Source organism: Magallana gigas, chromosome 5, assembly GCF_963853765.1.
Source record: "Magallana gigas chromosome 5, xbMagGiga1.1, whole genome shotgun sequence".
NCBI lineage: Eukaryota > Metazoa > Mollusca > Bivalvia > Ostreida > Ostreidae > Magallana > Magallana gigas.
Genome location: NC_088857.1, coordinates 47,804,141 through 47,825,134, shown reverse-complemented (window position 1 = coordinate 47,825,134; position 20,994 = coordinate 47,804,141). Strand labels below are relative to the sequence as shown.

Below are 20,994 nucleotides of genomic sequence, written 5' to 3'. Positions count from 1 at the left end.
CCCCAAACCAAGAGCCCCAAAAATGAACAATTGGTTTTTATGTGGTATCGTTAACTTAAAAAAACAAAGAACAAAACATGTCTCTGTAAGTGCATTTATGTGCAGTGATATCCGTTAGTACTTCAACTCCATTACATACAACGCTTAATTAAGAAGATCTGCAATAAACGCTAGTAAATCGCTTTTGGAATAATTAAAAAATGAAGTAATTTAAAAACAACGTAAATATACTTGGATTATTCGTGAACTGGTGTTATTAAAACAAATGTTATTTGCTCTCTCTCTCTCTCTCTCTCTCTCTCTCTCTCTCTCTCTCTCTCTCTCTCTCTGAGTCAGAGGCCACTCTCTCAGTAGATGATATCACCCCATAATATAGATGACAGATGCATCCTATTGTTCTTCGGTCATTCCTCTTTTGATTGCACTCTATCTTTTCTATATAGGTTACTACTTCCTTGCACTATACCCCATGAGAACGTCAATTATTTTCTACGCCAACGTGAACGTCTCAGTTACTACCACTGCCGTTCATGACGTACTGTTGGCCGCGGAACTCACACAGCCCCGTGCGGAGATGCTTGCGGAACGTTTTGTCCAACAGGCCGTATATTACTGGGTTCGTGATATGGCTGAGTATGTAGAGATACCGAAGAATCAACAGTTGATTGTTCAGCTCTGTCCACGGAGTTTTGTCGTTTGACTTCACTATCACCAGAATCCACGGCACTACGTACGACAATATGGCTTTGATTGTTATAATCATAAATATATAGGAGTATCTGTACAAAGAAAAATGGCCTTTCCGCTTGTGGCAGCTCTTGCGCCTGAGTTGTAGCGTATCGTAAGTGTCTGTAATAGCGGGCGTCTTAATCAGCTGTTCTATCTGCTGTTCTTTAGACATGGCGTCGGCGCCATTGTTCTTGGCGTCCATTCGTACAATCACGGCGCTGTGAAGTGTCTGTGAGCTATGGATCTCTTTCCTTTTACGTGAGGCTTTTATCCTCACCCGTAAAGTTCTGGCTACGAAGAAATACATGATGGCCATGGAGATAATTGATATTAAATAAATGCAAATTAGGAGCCCCTGAAACACAAACATGGCTCGCTTGGAGATACCTTTGCTTGGGGCAGAGCATGTATAATAAGTCATATTTGTGTTAAGGTCTGAGATTTCTTTTATCCCATACACGTAAAACACAGGTGAGAACAGTACATATGATATGAATCCAACCACAAGTATAGTATATTGTTTAGCCCGGAGGCTCAGCTGGTACCCGAATGGTCGGACGATCTTCTGGAATCGGTGAAACGCTATAACGGCCAACATAAAGAGCGCCATGGAAGACGTGGAGAATCCGAAGTAAGTCAATATTTTACAGGCAGATTGATCGCGAAACTTGGCGGGGTAGAAAGACTTGGCCAACATCACTGCGGACACCATAATGCAGGCAAGGAGATCGAGAAAAGCCAGGATCGGAATGAAGAATCTCTCTTCGATTTTCGACTTTAACTTCGTGTGGTACACTAGGATCACAACAGAGTTCCCAATGATACCGAAGACCAAACAGAGTACACAAAACACGATGTTCCACCAGAAATCCTTGACCAGGCTGTAGTTAAAGTCACTGAGGGTCAAGGGCTGACCGAGGGTTGATGTATTCCAAGACATGATTATCACCAGAGTTCTTCCAATGTTTTTTTAAAATCCATTTTAAACTTAAGGGGAAAAAATACTATATAATTTTACAAGCAGCTGTGCCTCGCGTGTCAGGGTTTAAAATACTTATGCGAGACTGTGAATCAGAGCGGAAGCGGTCCAATTGACGCTCACTTTACCCACATCCTGCAATACCATCAGGCCCGTTAGCACTGGTACTGTGACTGTCTAATGATCAAAATCAAAGTATTCGTAGTACCAACACACACAATAAATGTCCAATGGCCTTGGCGCACGACTAAAACCTTAGAGAAGTTTCGTTTTACTCACGATGACCTTATTAGGGAGTTGCTTGTTTATCGGACCATCAGACTTCCTCTTTAGAAATGTTCTGCGATTGCAATCACACGTATGCATTTTTCAGTAACAATAACGACCGTGATTTAAAGCGGGGAGAAAAGGATTTTTGTAAGGTATGCGTATCTTTGGAATACATCAAAAGACAAAACTTAACATGATTTTTGTTTATAAAGTTTTAATGATTTCTCACTATGAGAAAGATGTCAGATAGTATACAGTCACTAAATATTCATGAAAGGTTCTTTCGAACAGAAAAATCCACACAAAATGAGCAATAATTTCTGACACAAGCACTGAAGGAATGTTGTCAACTAGGGTATACAATATATCTCTGAATAATCAACTAAAAATCTTATCACACACTGGTTCCTTGCTATTTATCAACCTAACAAGTCCTCAAAGGTAAATCAAACATGAGGTATATTAATAACTCGCACGCTATCTACAACACACTGTCTCTAAATCTGCACAAAAAACAATAAACGTGCATGTGTAAATTGTATAAAACATAAACACTTTGAATAAAAATGAAAGAGATCTATAAATACAAAAGAAAATTTTCAAAATAAAACTATTTGGGAGCGTCATTTTTGGTTATGCTCGGGAGAGTCGAATGACGGCTGCTTCTCGGCAGACGACGAACGTGGTGACGTAGCCGATGACTCAGCAGTGGAGGCTCGGGCTAATAACAGTAAACTATCTGTCTCATGAACCGTCTCCTCCATAGAAGCTCGTCTAGATCTTTCCCTGAAAAACTGGTCTTTCTGTTTTGGTCCATCTAAAATGTCAGCGGACAATTCTTCGGATTTTTCAATAAAGCTGGGGATGTTGTACGTCATTTCCAGTTGACGATCGGGCGGAAATGGGGTCCCGTCACTTCCGGACTGAAAACGATATATCGACTCAGCTGATCCAAGATCCATGCCATATCGATGTGTGTCTTTGGTCATTCCCATTAAAGCACGCTCTTGACCGACAGACTTTCTGCCTGCTTTACGAGACATTTGTTCAGTGTTAAGTTCACTCATTCTTCTCATAAAACCACTGGATTTCTCTAGAATAGATTCATTGGATCGTTTTTCTGTGGGTTTCCGCCTACTTTCTATCTTTGGTTTCAGCACAAGGTTTAGAGGGGCCTCCGTATTAGGGAATGGTAACCAGTTGTGAGCCTTTGGTCCAAACTTAAAGCAAAGTTTCTTTGGATAGCCTGCCCCTTTTGGCAATTCAGCAAAATAACCCATCGTCTTACTGTACCTAAATAAATGTATACACAAAATATATAAACAGTAATTCAATTGAGCAAAACCTAATATCAAATGCAAATATTGGTTCTGATTTATTACCTGAAAGCTCTCCCCATATGATCGTAGGTCATTTTGGTGAATTTCTTGGTCTTTCCCCACAGTCTGGCTACTTCCGCGGAATCCACGATTCTGAACACGCCGTCTAAGATGTTCTCCCATTGGATGATGGAAGGGTTATACTTGGGGTCATGCAGAAGGTCCCGGATAAACTCCCACAGCTGGTACTTATCATGCGAAAACTGTGCTGTAAATAAAAATAAGAAAAGAGTTATATTTCAGGAACATCAATATAAGATTATACAAAGATGTGTAATTAAAACGCTAATTTCTTCAGTGTTTTACTCTCGTCAGGAAGGTGGCGATCATTGCAGCAAAAAAAAAAAATAGCATGAACTGCTGGCGGGGGTTATGAATTTTTCTGCATTAACCAAAAACCTCATACCTGCATGAACCACCAGCGAATGTATTGCTAAAACAGTTGTTTGTTGTTTAACATCGCTGTAGCGAATTTCAAGGGATTGCATAATAGTTAATTACAAACATAAATGCAACAGAAAAATTGTGTCAACAAAAAGGTCAAAATCGGGAAAGGGGCGGTGGTGTGGGGCGGTGGTGTGGGGGGGGGGGGGGGGGGGGGGGGCGTCGTCAGGGTAACAAAGCACACTCGGAGTAAACCTCGGCATCTCATATCGTGTAAAAACGTTGGCTAAATATGAAAATAGGCGATAGCCTAAATGCAAGTTACTTAACTTGCTGTTACTCGGAAATGAATAGATTAGAGATCGGAGCCTTAGTTCTATTTTAGTAGTAATATTTCTGGTGACGATTAATATTTAATCTTAAATTATTGTTACACAAATATACAAATATTTCCCTATAACAAACTGCAGGCACGTAGCGACATTTGAGGCTGAGGGCAGGCACGTACATGTACAATTAACATCGGGGGGGGGGGGGGGGGGGGCTGGCCCCCCTCACTTTTGGCGCAGCAAAAATTTTCTTTAATTTACATGCAAAAAATAAAATTAACATGGAATCCCCCCCCCCCACTTTTATGGGACCTGTAAAAAATTGAATGGAACTAAGGAAATAAACAGTGAAGTTATAAGTAAACTTGTCCCCCTCGCCCACGGATTAGAATTTTTAGGATTTTGGAAAGTAATCTTGTCAAGATTTTTTGATGACTCCCCCCCCCCCCCCCTCCCCCCCGGCACACGCAACACACTTTCAAAAACGGTGCTACGCGCCTGGAGGGAGGAATAGTTCCTCCACATCTTCCGCTTCCTTTTATCTACATAGAAAAAATAAATATTTTATCTATATAGAAAAAATAACGATGCTACTAATATAATCTTGTTACTATTCTGCGATCAGTGCGTCCTTGCTCCTAGCACTGACTGGTTCTCGGTCAGCCAGTGCAAATACATGTTGGATTTTAAAATGATAAAATAAAACATCACCCACAAATTGATATCCTGTTTCTCACTTTTTAAAAGTGCATGCACTTGTGATGAGAGTTATGGGAGATAACACCAATCTTTTATACTGTCCGCTATTTCGTCATCCTTCATGACTTGCCATAACCTTTACCTGAACCCCGGGAAAATGGTTCACATGTTTCAAAGTTTCAAATATTGGAAGAAACATCCGGGCTGGGTTGCTCAAAACTCTGGTTAACTTTAACCACTGGTTAAATTAACAATTGGTCAAAGTCAGTATAGAATATCATCTACAATCCACATCAGCTAGTGCTAAGATATCATCTACAATCCACACCAGCTAACTCTAGGACATCATATACAATTCACATCAGCTAATGCTAGGATATCATCGATAATCCAGATCAGCTAATGCTAGGATATCATCTACAATCACATTTACTAATGCTAGGATATCATCTACAATCCTCATCAGCTAGTCATAGGTTATCATCTACAATCCACATTTGCTAATGTTAGGTATCATCTACAATCCAAATTTGCTAATGCTAGGATATCATCTACAATCCACATTTGCTAATGCTAGGATTTCTTCTACAATCCACAACAGCTAATGCTAAGATATCATCTATAATCCACATTTGCTAATGCTAGGATATCATCTATAATCCACATCAGCTAGCGCTAGGATATTTTATACATTCTATATCTGCTATAACTTATTGTAATAACAACGTCCCTCCTCCTTCTAGAAAACAGCAAACTTGGTTTTTGTGTATTTAATTAACATTAATTAAGATACTGGCTAATGATATAGTTTTCTTTTCAAACCATTTATATACTATAAAAGGGGTTTTCTATGCAATCTATAATGGCGAATGATATGATAGATGTTATTTTTTCGCATTTCTACATGTACATGTAGTATCCTTTGCAATCCACATTTGCGAATAAGAGGATATTTCAATCCATATCAACTAATGCTAGGATATCATCTACAATCCAAATTTGCTAATGCTAGGTATCATCTACAATCCAAATTTGCTAATGCTAGGTATCATCTACAATCCAAATTTGCTAATGCTAGGTATCATCTACAATCCAAATTTGCTAAAGCTATGATATCATCTACAATCCAAATTTGCTAAAGCTAGGATATCATCTACAGTCCATATGAGCTAATGCTAGAATATCATCTACAATCCAAATTTGCTAATGCTAGAATATCATCTACAATCCAAATTTGCTAATGCTAGGATATCATCTACAATCCAAATTTGCTAATGCTAGAATATCATCTACAATCCACATCAACTATCACTAAGAAATTTCCTGAATTCCATATCTGCTTATTGTAGGACACTTGCTACACTACCAATGCTAGGATATCATCTTCATTCCACATATGCTATTGTTTTCCCTTGGACTGAAATGTCACACTTTCATTGGTTTAAACATAGCATGTGATTGCTTCATATATCTCTATATTTGTTCAGTGAGGAATAATATTAGGCAATATGGGCGTCATTGGCCGACGCTTCGCTTACTCATTTCGACATTTCATAGTATTTAATACATAAACCCGCATGCTGTAAGTTCGTAAAGTATTTGGAGTAGTTGCCCTTTGAAATTCTTTAAAATTAGAGTAGTTGCCCTTAGGATATTGACGTCACATTGTTTTGTCTGGAGCAGAACAAAATGGCAGTGTCGAAATTTGCTCAAATTTCTGGAGAGGAAAGGGAGAAAACATTTAAAATTGAATAGCAACAAAACATTGTAAGTATACTTGGGTGATGCAAAGATTTTTAAAGAGTATTTGAAAGGTGAGATTGAAAATTTTGAAGAGTTTAAATGAGTTAAATCGGACAAGATGTTAGGCATCTTTTACATGGCTTTGCATAGATCACCGCTATTTGTGAATAAATATGTCGCTTGATAGTCCTCGGGAAAACAAAACACTTATTAGGTTAGTTACTGACTCACTACGGAAATATATTGGGTTGATCAATCTCATAGACGGCTCCGCTTCACCTCGCCATCTATGAGATAGATCAACCCAATATATTTCTGTAGTGAGTCAGTAACTAACCCAATAAGTAATAATGCTAGGATACTTTTTGCAACCCATATTGACTATTGCAAAGATATCTCCTGCAATCTGTACAGGCTAACTGTTACACTAAGATATCTCTTGCAATCCATATCTGCCAGTAATGAGATGTTCTAATGCAGTCAAGTACTGCATCAAAGGAAGTTAAGTCAAGAAGGTACTTTAAAATTATATAAAATCTGAGGGATATAATACAAAAATAAACAGAAGTTTCAATGTTTATCCCTCTAACAAAACAAGAACTAAAGGGTCACATTTTTATTTCAAAATAGACTTTATTCAAAATTTATGTAAGCACTGGAGATGACATAAAGTGTGAAAAAATAACAAAGCTTTAAAAAGTACATACTGGTACAAAGTGCACCATCCAATTAATATTATATCTCTATAGCTGATGTATAATAAAATGTCTGATAAATCCAGAGGATTATCATACAAAGTCAATTCTTTAAAGTATCATCCAGATAAATCTTCAAAATCTCCATAATAGGAATAGAGTATAATAACTTAACATTTTGTACTTTCATTATTCCATGAAATAGACAAATGTTTTTTTCCTACCTTCTGTTAGCATAAAATTGCTTTGTGTTGTATTTAGCTAGATTTTCATTATATACATGACAATAAGTTCAGCGCCAAACTATTTGTAATTTAAATTCAACAGGTAATGCCCAAGGAGAACATATAAGAACACTCTGTTAACAATACACTACATATTTCAGTCAAAACAAATTCAAATGCCCATGTTAATTTCTCTTAGTAGTCAATTCTTCAGATGGGGACATCTCAAGATACTTAAGAACTCATGATTAAGGGGGAAAAACCACAAGGTCCTTTTACAAATATAAGATACTCAAATCTTAGTCACTTTGTAAAATAAACAAACCATCACACAAAAGATAATCTAATCAAACTGACTAAATTGAATTCACCATTAATAGCTATTTGATAAATGCAAGAAAAGTAACTCTAGGATAAGCAATAAGCAATTTTATGTAAGAAATCTCAAAACGTATATAGTATGAAAAACTATATATATAAGCTTGCGATAAGTAAAGCTATATTTCATCACTTGTCAAAATATGTAAAATGGAATGCTTCATAACAGTCTTCAAATATCTTGAATGTTAATAACATATATTTAGAAAAATATGATATACGCCCCTGTGAAAAGAAAATAACCAAATCTATGTACTCATTGTATTCTCTCTTTACTTTTATCAAGCCATAACTATTGATTGGTTGATCCAATCAATCTGTAAGATGAGCAATAAGTATATCAAGTATTGGTGAGTAATACTTTTCAAAAAATGAAAAAATAAATTTCATTTTTTTTAAAGTTTTGAAATCCTACCCCATATATCCCATACATGGAAACTCCATAACCTGCACCCAAATATTCACTATTTTATGGCAAACAAGACTAGAGTTTGAAAAGAACTCAGACTGAGAAGAAAAAAATAAGCATAGATCATCTGTTTCACTGGTTATCTAAGCAAAACACAGGAATCATGGGAACAAAGGTAGACAACTCTGCTGATGTAATCAACACAAACACTTATATTACAACCATTTATATAAAAGATATATGAGGCCAAAAAAATATCATCTTAAATTTAGTTTCTCAGGTCAAAATTTTCAAAATATATTATGACAGGCAGACATTTTATTTTTAAAACACTCAGTTTTTTCTTAATTTGACTTATAATGGAGAAAATGAGCCATTTCCCATTTTAATACATCAATAAATATACATGACTGTTGCATTATTTTACCAGATGTAGCATTGACTGAGAAACTATTTTTATGCTATCAATAACAGTTTTAGTGAAAAATGACCTCAACCAAAATATAAAGTTCATTTTCTATGTTGTTCAACCAATTCAATGAAATATAAAATGTTAAACAACCTACTAACAACAAAACCTTTTAGTTTCTGTAAATCATATGTATGAAAAAAATTCTTCGATTAAAATAAAGGAGAATACATTTTTCTGCTTAAGGGTAAATAATCTGTATACTGAAGATTTTTTTATTGAGTGTGAAGTAATGAATACTTAGATATTATTTATACTGAAAGATTAGTGAGTTCAGATTTTCACAAATACATGTGCATTTTAACTACCAAGTACTAGAAAGCACCTTTTATTTCATTAGAACTTTATTCAAATGTAATTAATTGAGACTTGGCAATAGGATATATACCTTATAAAAGTTAAACTTCTGATCATTTATTTTTCAACAACAAAAATATATCAAAAATTGTATTCATGTGAACAAATTTTTTTTAAAATCTGACAAAATAAACTTGAATTAAAGTATTAAAGAAATAAAGAACTAAAAAATGTTTAACCTCATAATTAAACCTGGATTTCCTTTTACTGTCGCAAAAGTTGAGAATTTTATGTATCATTAGTCATGTTCGTAGTTTGTATTTGGTAGCTTTTAGCACAAAACTGTTTTTGTTTAAAATCTGCATGCTTCAGAGAATTTACTAAAGTGCCATACCAATACGAAATATCTTTCAAAATAAATTATTTCTTTGGTAAAAGAATCCTTATAAAAATGAGCTCATTAAAGCTATATAACAGATGCACAGAGGCTACAATTAAGACTTAGACAAACAGAGAACAATATATGAAGTCTAGACTACAAGAAAAGAGAAGAGATAAGATTTTCCAGCAATTTAAAGCAAACTAAGAATATGCTAGAGAGGTGTGTAAAGCACATTGATAAATGTTCGTCTATGATCATTCACAATTAACTCTTTACCCCTTAATGCCACCTTTTGACGCATAGGCCATATCCTTAACACTCTACCCTGGGCAACCCTTAGAGTGTTTTCAGATGAACTGAAAACAGCTGGTGTGTGTTTTTGAATAGACTTATTACAGGTCTTAGCAAATCAAACACATAGAAAATTATATATCAATGGATTTGTAATAAATTGAAGTTTTAATATTCATTGAAAAAAAAATTATTTAAGTCACTAATAAAGCAATACAGGTGCTAACAGGTATATGAAAATAAAACTGAGTGTTCTACATTAAAGCTTTATTAAGAATAATTTCACAACAGATAGTTGATAAACATATTTAAAACTGTATGTATTACAAATAATTATTTAATAATTTTTATAGAAAGATTCTATTATTATCATGGAATTCGTTTTTTGATAGTAAATAATTAAATGTACCTGTGGCTGACTTTTCAATTTATGTCTATCGTTTTCAGACTTATATTTACAATTTTTTTTTCAATAAATGGTGTAAGAGAATTTGATAAATCTAGCATGTTAACAAAATAAGTGTGTTGACTTTTTGAAAAAATACAAATTTACCGGTATATTCGTGTATTTAGGGGTTGCAGGTAATGCACACCTTGTGTTCCGTTTTCTGTAACTACACAGATTTTTCCACAAAATTTTGCATGAATTTGACATCTGGCTTTCATCATTCAATCTCACTACCAATAAATCTAGAAAATTCTGCCCCTAAACTTGATTATAAACAAAAAGTGAAAACATGTGCGATGTCCGCATCGTAGTCCGCCATCTTTGTTTATTGTAGTAATGCATCACGCCACCATACACAGGTAAATCACGTGATATCTTTATTTAGAATGAGTGAACAACCATCCGTATACATGGCCAGGTGTATACCAGTCAATGTTTATAATAAACAACAGGTGTTGAGGGGTCTAATTAAGAGCTGTTTATAGGGTGCGTCAAAAGTCGTCATTAAGGATATGGCCAGGGTCGTCAAAACGCGTCATTAAGGGTTAAAGGATAGAAACTTCTAAGGGGAAAAGAGTTAAACTAATAATAAGCAGTAGACTTCTTACGTATATATACATATAAATACACAATCAACCAGTAAATAAAAATGAAATGTGACCTGCTACATACTGAATATAGGTCATGTAAGACCAATGCAAAATACAAATGTTATATGATAAATAATACATAAGAGTGTACAATATTTTTTAATCCTTGCAAGTTTGATACCACTAAATTTCCACAGCGATCAAGTCTTACTGCAGTCTGAATCGTCTGAAGAAGTCTGCTGTTGTTTTTGTCTTTTCTCAATTGATGCTGCAGCTGCCAAAAAATGTTCTCCTACGATTCTCGAGTGTTCGCTCACGTTAAGTGACGAGACATTCTCATGGGAACTGTGCACAGACTCGCTCTGATTGGTCGGTTTTCGTGTCACAAGGTTCATTGGTTCGTCGTCCTTCTGTGAGGTTTTCATGGTGATCCAGCTAGGTGGCGCTGGCGGTTCCGAGTCCTGCTCTTTGTGATCCGTTCTTGGATGCCACCCATGAGCCTTGGGGCCAAATTTGAAGCACAGCTTCTTTGGGTAGCCTGCATTTTTGGGGAGATCAGCAAAGTAGCCCAAAGTTCTACAGTACCTAAGGATTTAATTGTTTCTATTAAATATAAAAGTTACATAAAACTCTCTGGTAGGATGCAAATCACTGAACAAAAACCAGAGAGCTAGTCGATCGAGGAAAAATTTATAAATTGGAATTAGAAATAATGGTATGAAATTTCTTATTACTTTGAAAAAAGTAATTTCTACAAAACTTACCTGAGAGAGCGACTCATATATTCATAAGTCATTTTGGTTGATTTCTTAGTTTTCCCCCATAGACTCGCAACCTCTGCTGAGTCGACAACTCGAAACACCCCATCGTCTGCGTTCTCCCAGCGAATTATCCGAGGGCAGTACTTAGGGTCATGTAAAAGGTCTCGAATGAACTCCCACAGATGATAAACATCGTGTACAGCATGGGCTGAAAACCACGGCAGAGCATTATTTGTAATGGCATGCAGGGGACCAGTTTATCTGTTCACTTAATTCAGTGGATATCATCATACTAAAACATTTTCTCTCTACAGGGTTAATCAATTCATGCATGGAAAAGGAACTGAAGGCTCATAATATTTTTTTTACTTTGTCCCTTTGTACATGTACAGTTTCGTATGGAGGATATGAGCAACAAATATCTTCTTTCATTATGCAATTTACAATTCCATTCTTTACTTTTGCAAAACTCTCTAAAAGAGGACCATAGAACATAATGAATTGTTTATCAGAAAAGAGATCTGTATTCGCTCCATAAGTTACCTAGTTTAAACAGTGGGACACTTCCTTTGGAAACATTTTAGCAATAAAACTACACCCCCATGCCATCCTCAATATTCACAAGTAATTCACAATTCACTCTTAATAACATCATAAATACATTGCCATGCTTTCAAAAACTGTCAAGACACTTCGGTCATTCTTATGTAATATAAGGAAAAGACAGTTTATTTTCAGAAAAGGAACCTTGATTCACAATTCATTTCCCTGATACTCAGGTGTATCTCTGTTTTTAAGTCCACTTGCTCTTGCTTGTCATCATAAATCTTCAGATTAAAGAAAATTCTCTTTGCATTTTCTATCCTGACAAAGTTTCTTACAACATTGCAATATCTAAAGACTTCATACTAGTATAGATCGTAAACTTTTTAAGACAATGTAAGGAGTCTTTAGCTGAGAGTCACATGACCCTCCTTAAGTGACCGTGAAAGTACTTCCTTATATTATCCACTTTGTAGTTGTTGATTTTTTCAAATATTTGATGGTACAGAGGTAAATCTGATTTAATACTACATTAATATCGTTTGGAGAATGCAACAATAGTTTAACACAATATACATATGGTTATACTAATTCTTATCATCTTTTAAAAATCAAATCAATTTGACCTAATTACAGTTCAAACAAATATTCAACAGGCCAAGAGATTATGCATAAAGGTTAAGAAATCCTTTAATTTAACAGGTGCATGCCAGATAGACTTCCTTTACTTTCTTTCCTAATTTTCATATTTCTTAATACACACACATACAAAAACCAAATTTAATATTCATTGAAAATGTGGTATAACTTGTGCTATGTATGGGCCAACAAACTTTACGTAACCAGAGTTTTACCCACAGGACAGTAGCTTGTCTATTAATTAACTGAATGTCAAACCATTTCCTTAATTAATTCACCTAAGGATTGGCTACATGCTCAGAAATGCTACCTTTAAAATTTTGCATCTGCACGTTCTAAAACACTTCTATACCTTCTCCATTTATTTTTATAATTCATTCCAAGTGCATTATAAAAATAAAACAAATTTCAATTTTAAAGTCTACATTCCTTTGAGGAACAACCATTATACACAATGCTGAATTCAACCGTGACCTTTTAACGACACATCTCACCATTTCAATAGTTTTTTAAACTTTACTTCCCCTGTCAATTTCCTGGTTGTTATTCAGAGTCATAAAAAGCAGGATATTTAAAAGAATAAAAAAATAACATGATAAAACTAAGTAAGCCCAGCGGCCTGGAACTGTTACGATTGCGTCGCCATGCCGATTCACTGCTAACCTTTCTCAAGAGAGGGAAAAAAAAGCTTGTCATGTCATCAGACATTTACTGCAAAGTATTTAAGGAAAGTAAAACTAATTTACAAAGTTAATTATAATGAATACAAATATTTTAAGTTTATTTTGATTAAAAACTACTCATAAAACGCTTTTGTTTCAAATGCGATACACATAGGGATACTGTTAAACATGCATTCACCAATACTGATAGTTTTTCGTCATCATCCTTTTAAGGAAGGAACAAACACGTTGGTTTATATTTTGATTCTTCAATTCAGTCCTTAATCAAATAAATGGTACAAGTTCAAATAGGTTACATATTTACAAAAAGGCTGGATGAGCAGAGCTAGATTATTAGGGGAGGTAAAAATCTACCAACTTTTATAATTGGTTTTTCAGTGATTAAGGGATCTAATCATCTAAATCAAGTAACATCTAATTAACATATTAAACCTGAAAAGAAATTAAAATGCAGTTGGCCAATCTTTCATATAGTTCATTGCTTAGAAGCAGGGTTCACATGACATCCTAGCATGTGTCTCTTCAAGTGATACTGGTTTTTGAAGCCTTTGCGACATCTATAGCAATGGAACGGTCGCACTGTGGAATGAGTTCGACGATGAGAAACAAGATTACTCACAGCAGGAAAGCGCTTGCCACAAATGTCACAAGACGGACAGTCTGTTGCATCCGTGTGCTGCATTTTGCAATGATTACGATAACCTTTACTCGACTTGAATCCCTTGTAGCACTGTGGACATATTTCAGAGAAATCGTGATTGTGAACAGAAGAGAAGTGTGCCATAATGGCGAGATGGTCTGAGAATTGGGAGATACAGTAACGACATTTGAACTCGGCCATTTCCACTCCACAGAGGTCAACTATGCCATATGATTCATCTTCATCTAAAACAAAAACAAAACTGCCTTCAGAATTCCTGGGAGGGGAAATTTTTTAAAAATGCTATGTTAAACAAAGCATGCAGGATCATCTTTACCCAGTAAACATCATTACAATGTATAAAAGGGAAGCATCAATCCATTGTTGTTCATTTACCAAAAAGTAAACTAGTACTTGAGACGTAGTGATGGAACTCATTGAGCCCCCGTCCCTTATGGAATAGTTCTGTGGAGTGGAAAACATGCCTGATGACAGAGACACTTTAGAGTAACTGTTTACTTTAGTCACTGGCTATTTTTACAACTTTGTTCAGAGCAAAAGCAGCAGACTTTGGGATCAAGCATGCATGAAACAAATCTAGAAATTTCATTTATTGTTCATATCAATGCACTTGCAACACAGTATGATAATAAGTATGACGGGTGTAGCCTCCAAACGAAAACTTCAGGCATTCTAATAGACTTGATATCCAACACCCCGTTCTTGTGTCTATTCAAATCAAATTACATTCAATACTCCAGATTTAAAAGTCTAACTTTAAGGATTAGGGCTTGTGAGCATGAAAAGGTTGCGTGGGAAGTGGTAACAATGGAGCTACAAATAACTCCCTAAAACTGCACAGGTCTTTTTTCTATTTTTTAGCTCAATCTGACATAAAGGTTCAACAAAGTTTAATGATATGTTAAAAAGTCTTGTAAAGAATTATCTAAATAAAGGACTAGGTTTATCAAACACACTCCTTCAAAATTTTCCATTTCAACATTAACTTGACCCTTTTCGAACAATATCATGATAATATCATTATGAAAACAGGTTTTTATGGCAAAAAGTTAACTGCTTGATTAATTCTATCTTCTGGGCAAGGCAACATAACATCAAACATACTAGCTATCATGACTACAGTATTTCAATTCAAATCTAAATCAGGCTTTGAAATACATGTACAAATTTTCTTTGCACTTTCAAAATGAAACTCCAAAAGTATCATTAATTTCTCAGATATATTAGTTACAAGATATGTGATCACCTTGTAGTGTACTTAGTATGTCTGTACATGTAATATCATCATAATTTATATAATCGTTTATTGAATCAAATAATAATTGATGAAGACTAAAATGTTGCTATGTATTTTAAAGCTATAACCAAAGTCTGGCAAGTACAACTTTTTTATATGAAAGTTCACTGACTTACATGTATGGGTCAAAAGTAAAACAGAGCAATGCAAGGAAATGGATATCATATACAACACCTCATTGGTCAATCTTATATATTACAGTTGAATAGGAGAACTGCATTTCATTATTTTCATTATTTATATCAGGGTAAATACCAGTATCATGAAAGATCAAGCATGTAGGATAATCTTAAAATTACATAATACACATATCAATTGCGCTTTGCAGCATTCACAAAATAATAATGCACATTTATTACCGGAAAACAAACACCATGCGCTTGTAACCATGATAATTGATGCTCTATATCATAGCTTTGTATCAACTTCAGTTCTTGTTTCATAGATAAATGAACATGCTAGCACAAACCCTTTTTATTTTACAAGCATGTTCATATGGAAGTGTAAAAAGGGGAAGGGTGTAAAAAACCACACCAGGTAACTTTAATAACATCCCAGGAAAACAATATTCATTTTTTCAATGTTTCTAAAGGCTAAATGAACTAAAACTAAAGTCAATGATATATTTTTCATCAAGAAAAAAAAAAGCAAGCATTTGTTAGATGTAAGAATTGAATAAATGAGAAAAATAAGCAAAGAAGAGAGTGTATTATCCTAAACAAGAGGTGAAAGAGAATAACAAGTACTGCTGTCATGTGAAATCTTCAGAATGTTGATGAAGAGAGCTGCAGCCATGTAACAGGTGAGAGAGGACATGAGGAATTAATGTGCAACTGTTATTTACCTTTAACAGAGTTGTCCTGCCACAGCGACCCCCCGTCACTTCCCTGATTACTGCTGTCGTCACCAGGGGGCTCTTCCTCCGTGTTGTTGTGTGGTGACGTTGCTCCAGAGGCAGAGCTTTCCTCCGGAATGTCGATGTGGAGCTCCTCGCTCTCCCGCAGCTCCTCTGTTTTGATGATGGACATATCAGGACCACTGTTAACAAAGGCAGCCACATATCAATGCCATCAAGGAAATATTAGAAAAATTTGGAAGAACGTTATCAATTTACATGTATGCAGGCCTCAGTAAAAACATGTTAAATGTTTGTCAAAGTTATACACAGCCTTTGAATTCTGACTTCTGGATTTTATTACCCCCCCCCCCTTTTGTTGTTCCATATAATGAAAGTACAGTCAAACTTCTTTATCTCAAACTAGACGAGACTGTTAAAAACTTTGAAATATCTGAGTAATCGAGATAATGAGGGTAAAATACTTTTTTAAAAAAGGGGGCAGGGACTTACAAAACACTTCGACATATCTATTGTATTTGAGATACCATATATCAGTGTTCGAGATATTGAAGATTATCTGTATACCCATATGAAAACAATGAACAAACTTTGTATTACAATGTTACATTGTGTATTGTTTTTACAGTACCTTGGAGTACAAGGAGAGCTGGGTACAGACGGACCACTACCGTGGTCCTTGATGGAGTCCTCAGCATTGTACGACATTGGTAGAGGTGGGGCCATTGATGTAGGCAGCAGGCCAGCTAGATGCGACAGAGAACCCATTGGAACACCAGCAAACGAGCGGCCGTCATATGGCATCCCTGTTCTAAACATTGGCTGGAGGAAAGATTTCTGCATCTGGGCTGCATTGGGTTGTCGGTGAGAGAGAGGGATGGGGGGTCTGTAGGGAGAGGAGGGTTGGGAGGAGACTGTGGGGGAGCATATGGACTTAGAGCTCAGGTCATGTAGACCTGTAGTCCCCAGTATTTCACTGCAAGGTAGGTTAGATGGGTATGATTCATGCTTTCGTGAAGGCATCTCGTGGGAGTTCTGTCGTATGTGATGTCTGGAATGTGTCTCCCCCGTTAGTAGATGTCGCCTGTCTTGATTTTTGTGAGTGTCGGGCGTCCTGGGTTCAGACTCTATGGAATGTGCCGTTTCTGGTTTACGTAAAGAGGAAGAGGAATGTGGTGAGCCTTGAATGTGAAGATTTTTTGTGGAGGATACTCTGGAATGAGGTAGAACATTTGACATATTTACAATCTGTGTATTCCGATCACTAGGAATTTTACTGGCCACTGAAAGACCCATAGTCTGTTGTACTGGAGGCTCTGATTGGTTGATATTGTTAGGATCAGGTGGTTCCCTGTGCACAATTTCTATACTGTCCTTCATTATTTCAGCTTCACTTGTAGATGATCTAGAGCTTTGAATAACCTGAGGTGAATATTCAGCTTCCATTAATCTGTCTGTGTCAGAAATCCTTGACATATCAATGCCATGTGACGACACTCTCTCGTTGTTTGTTGGATTTTGCATGGGCAGTAGCAAGGGTGGGGGAGGGGTGGGTCTGTTGGTCTTCTGTCGCTTCCTCTCTCCCTCCGGGCTCACAGTCTCTTCCTCTGAATGTCGCTTCACCGTTTCCTGAACTTTGAGCAGATCAGAGGACCTGACATAAACAGAGTCCGAGTTCTCACCAAATCCAAACCTTTTTTCACAAGGAACACCTGTTTTTTCACTGAGGCACTTGCTGAAGTCTACACAACATCGCACAACACTCTCCACTTGTAACAGTTTGGCAATTTTTTCCACGTCTTTATAATTGTCTCCAGTTAGCATCATAAAGCCCTCGTATAAATATTTCAGGAAAGTTTGAACAGACTCTGGTTTAATTTCTGCAGAGAGCCGAACTTCTAAATGAGAGCCTATGGCTGCATTTTCCATGGTCTGTAGCATTGGACAAGCTGCTACTAGCACTAGTCTGTGGGCCTGGAAAAGGACCAGAATAAGAAATGAACATGAACCTCTACAATCCTTTACATTTCAATACCATTGTCCAATAATTCGATAAAAATTTATCTGCTTTAGTGTGAAATTACATTGTATTTGATGTTAATCATCAATTTATCAACGTTTACTAGAATAAACAATGTCTTCCATTCTTCTCCTATTGAAATTCTGAGGCTTAAATCTTTATCAACTGCATAAACTGAGTAAGAAAACAAGTGATGTAGCTAAAATTCACTTAGTTCTAAAATTGTAGCAAACAATCAGGGACTATGTGCCCTATTTAGAAGATAAGACCCCAGCCTGACCTTAACTTCCTTCCCAGAACAAGCAGAAAAGTTCTTTATTACAGTCCTTATCAAGATTTCCTGTGTCCATTTAAATCTGGCATGCCAAAACTTTTCTGTATACAAACTATTGATCACTGGACATACCCATGACTTCCAACTCTGAATATGATCGATCAAGAAGATTTTAACTTATACCATTTTACAGTCTATTGGCTGGTTTCATATAAAAAATGATTATTTTTTTACAGTTAAACAAACAAGATATCTGTGGGCCAATGCTCATTAGTGATACAAGTTCGCTCTAATGTGAATATACAAAATAAGCAAATTCAACATCTAACAGGAATTTTAAAAAAAAATAAAAAATCCCACCATATGGCATGCCTAAACAAAGTCCAGTGCGCTAAAATTTCAACCATCTGCAATGAATAGTTGCTGAAAAATCTTTGACGAATATCTGTTTGAAAATTTTCGGCTTAAAATAAACAAAGTCATTATTTAACAGGAAGTTGATGTCTGATTTGTATTAAAAATGAATCCTACCATGTGGCATACCTAAACAAAGAGTGTGTTGAAATTTCAAACAACTTTGATTAATAGTTGCTAAGAAAATTGCGACAAATTTGCTAAGAATGGACAAGCACACAAGTGTAAAACAATCTACCACCCACTCCTTCAGAGTGGGGGAATAATAACACTTTTATTATCAATCTTATGATATTATGAAGAGAAATAAATGCATTTAGCCTTTTTACCTCAAATCTTTAAATAACAAAGAATTAAAGGAAGAAATTGTTTGAATAAATACGGGATTTAGAACTATCAACATACCAGATTTCAAAATGCAAAATTTAATGAAATGACAGCTTTAGATTGCAAGTCTACATCCAGTATTAACTGTAACACAGTGAAATTTAATACACCAGTGTTAGTTTGAGAAAGATATTCTACAACACTTCACAACCATTTCTTGCTACTGTCAGTATAAATCTGTCACACTCAGTAGTTTTAATTTCACAAGTTCGATCTTTTCAGCAGAGCTAACTAGGTTTTGACACATTAAGTACTCAACACCTAAGTGACTATAGCTTAAGGATCAGAGATATCTTATTGATTGTGGTCAGTTCCATACCTTGGTGTCTGTGGTACCAGTTTTGATAATGGCGTCACACAGAAGCTGGTTCCGCCACATCTCTGCTACCTGTCCCATCAGAGAGCTAGAGAATATCTGGTTCATATACGCTTTCTGGTAATTCATGGTTGTTCTCCTGTGATGCTGTCCGAAAAGTCAACCTTAGTAGTACTACAAAATATCAAGACATTACAATCAAGTCCCTGATTGAACATCAACAATGCTTCAAACAAAATTTGAATTTGAAAACCATTGGTATATTCATGGGAAAGTACACAGAACCATTTCTGCAGAAAAAGCATTAAAGATTTATGAATAAAATATGGCAATTGCAACAGGTATGAAGACAATCTTGAAATCATTACCTCTAATTTGCAAGTATTTCAATTAATTTTCACATTTGCATATTTTAAGAGTCAAAAGTCACCTATAGAGAGTGTGTGATTGAAATGAAAATGGTCTCATTTACAGGGATGCAGTAATCTGTACTAGTAGTCTAGTACATACTGTTCTCGAACATTCTATCAAAGTAATATAGGTGATCGTTGAAGGATTTAACAAAACTTAAGACGACTCGCTCAGCATATGACTATAGATTTTATCTGCGTTATCAATCGAAACAGAAAACAAATAGGACGGGACCATTAAAAGGCGTATGAGAATATTCTGAATACGCTTCAAACAGATTAACTAATCTCAAGATAACAGCGATTAACTATCGAGAGGAGTGTCTCCCCAGTGACTGATATGTTGTGTGTCATGCACCAGTACGCGAAAACTGGACCATGAAAAAAACATGGTGCCTGGGTTATTTTCATTTGACATGAATGGACATATTATATAAACGGAAAACATAAACAGGATCTCAACAATCAATGCAATAGAAGCAGAGTAAAGAAAATAAATACATAACAAGCAAATAACACAATCTTACTTGGTTTTTATCTTGTTTTCTTGACATATTTCCGAAGTTGTTTTGTTGTGACGCGTTTTGGAGTAACTAGTAGTCGAGTCGAGTCGCGATTGATAATTCCGGTTGCATACAAGGAAGGTCATGAACCCGGGGATCATTTTGCAGGGCGGATACTTCCTGCCTGGATTAAAAATAAAAACACGACATTTAATGATACATAAATCCTTATAGCCCATTTAATGACGATATACATTTATTTTCTAATTTTTTATCAAATGAATATTCAATATTGTGAACCATGATTCATCAGAGTTAATGGAATAAATGATGATATCGAGTGATTTTATGACTTCGTTAAGGATGGATCAGGTGTAGCATGACCGTGCAATTTTGAAGTTTGGGTTTTGGAGGATGTTTTCTAAGTATATGAATTGTGCCTGAAACATCTTTATTGACAGCAGACTGAATGTTCTCAATTAATGCACGCCACTCTATCTCCGCTCAGTTTCTCTCTCTCACACACACAACTATG

The 20,994-nt window shown here is 35.7% G+C and overlaps 2 protein-coding genes across 4 annotated transcripts; both read right to left on the bottom strand.

Moving 5' to 3' along the window:
• Positions 1-275: 275 nt before the first annotated feature.
• LOC105345032 (zinc finger and BTB domain-containing protein 17) lies at positions 276-20,569 on the bottom strand. Of its 3 annotated transcripts, XR_010714357.1 has the most exons (7): positions 20,484-20,569; positions 19,550-19,720; positions 16,767-18,109; positions 16,124-16,317; positions 11,460-11,664; positions 10,689-11,280; positions 8,519-9,636 (listed from the first exon to the last, which is right to left on the bottom strand). XR_010714357.1 is itself a non-coding variant. In XM_034462150.2 (6 exons), the coding sequence occupies exons 2-6, from the start codon at positions 19,673-19,675 to the stop codon at positions 2,602-2,604; spliced, it is 2,538 nt and encodes an 845-aa protein (XP_034318041.1). In that variant the 5' UTR covers positions 19,676-19,720; positions 20,484-20,569; the 3' UTR covers positions 276-2,601. The 3 variants fall into 3 exon arrangements, 2 of the variants coding, with proteins under 2 accessions (XP_034318041.1, XP_011451317.2); XM_034462150.2 differs by lacking the exons at positions 8,519-9,636; positions 10,689-11,280; positions 11,460-11,664 and adding exons at positions 276-3,271; positions 3,361-3,565; XM_011453015.4 differs by lacking the exons at positions 8,519-9,636; positions 10,689-11,280; positions 11,460-11,664 and adding an exon at positions 13,328-14,206.
• LOC105345060 (putative neuropeptide Y receptor type 6) lies at positions 509-1,669 on the bottom strand. The gene has a single exon (XM_011453037.3). The coding sequence runs from the start codon at positions 1,667-1,669 to the stop codon at positions 509-511; it is 1,161 nt and encodes a 386-aa protein (XP_011451339.1).
• Positions 20,570-20,994: the final 425 nt, after the last annotated feature.

Bases quoted from the DNA above. Each gene is read 5' to 3' on its own strand.
- LOC105345060 (XM_011453037.3), bottom strand. From the start codon at position 1,669: ATGTCTTGGAATACATCAACCCTCGGTCAGCCCTTGACCCTCAGTGAC.
- LOC105345032 (XM_034462150.2), bottom strand. From the start codon at position 19,675: ATGAATTACCAGAAAGCGTATATGAACCAGATATTCTCTAGCTCTCTG. The intron at 3,566-16,123 runs GTAAATAACAGT...TTTTATTTACAG, and splicing joins GCAGGACAACTCTGTTAAAG to CACAGTTTTCGCATGATAAG. The intron at 3,272-3,360 runs GTAATAAATCAG...ACATTTATTTAG, and splicing joins CATATGGGGAGAGCTTTCAG to GTACAGTAAGACGATGGGTT.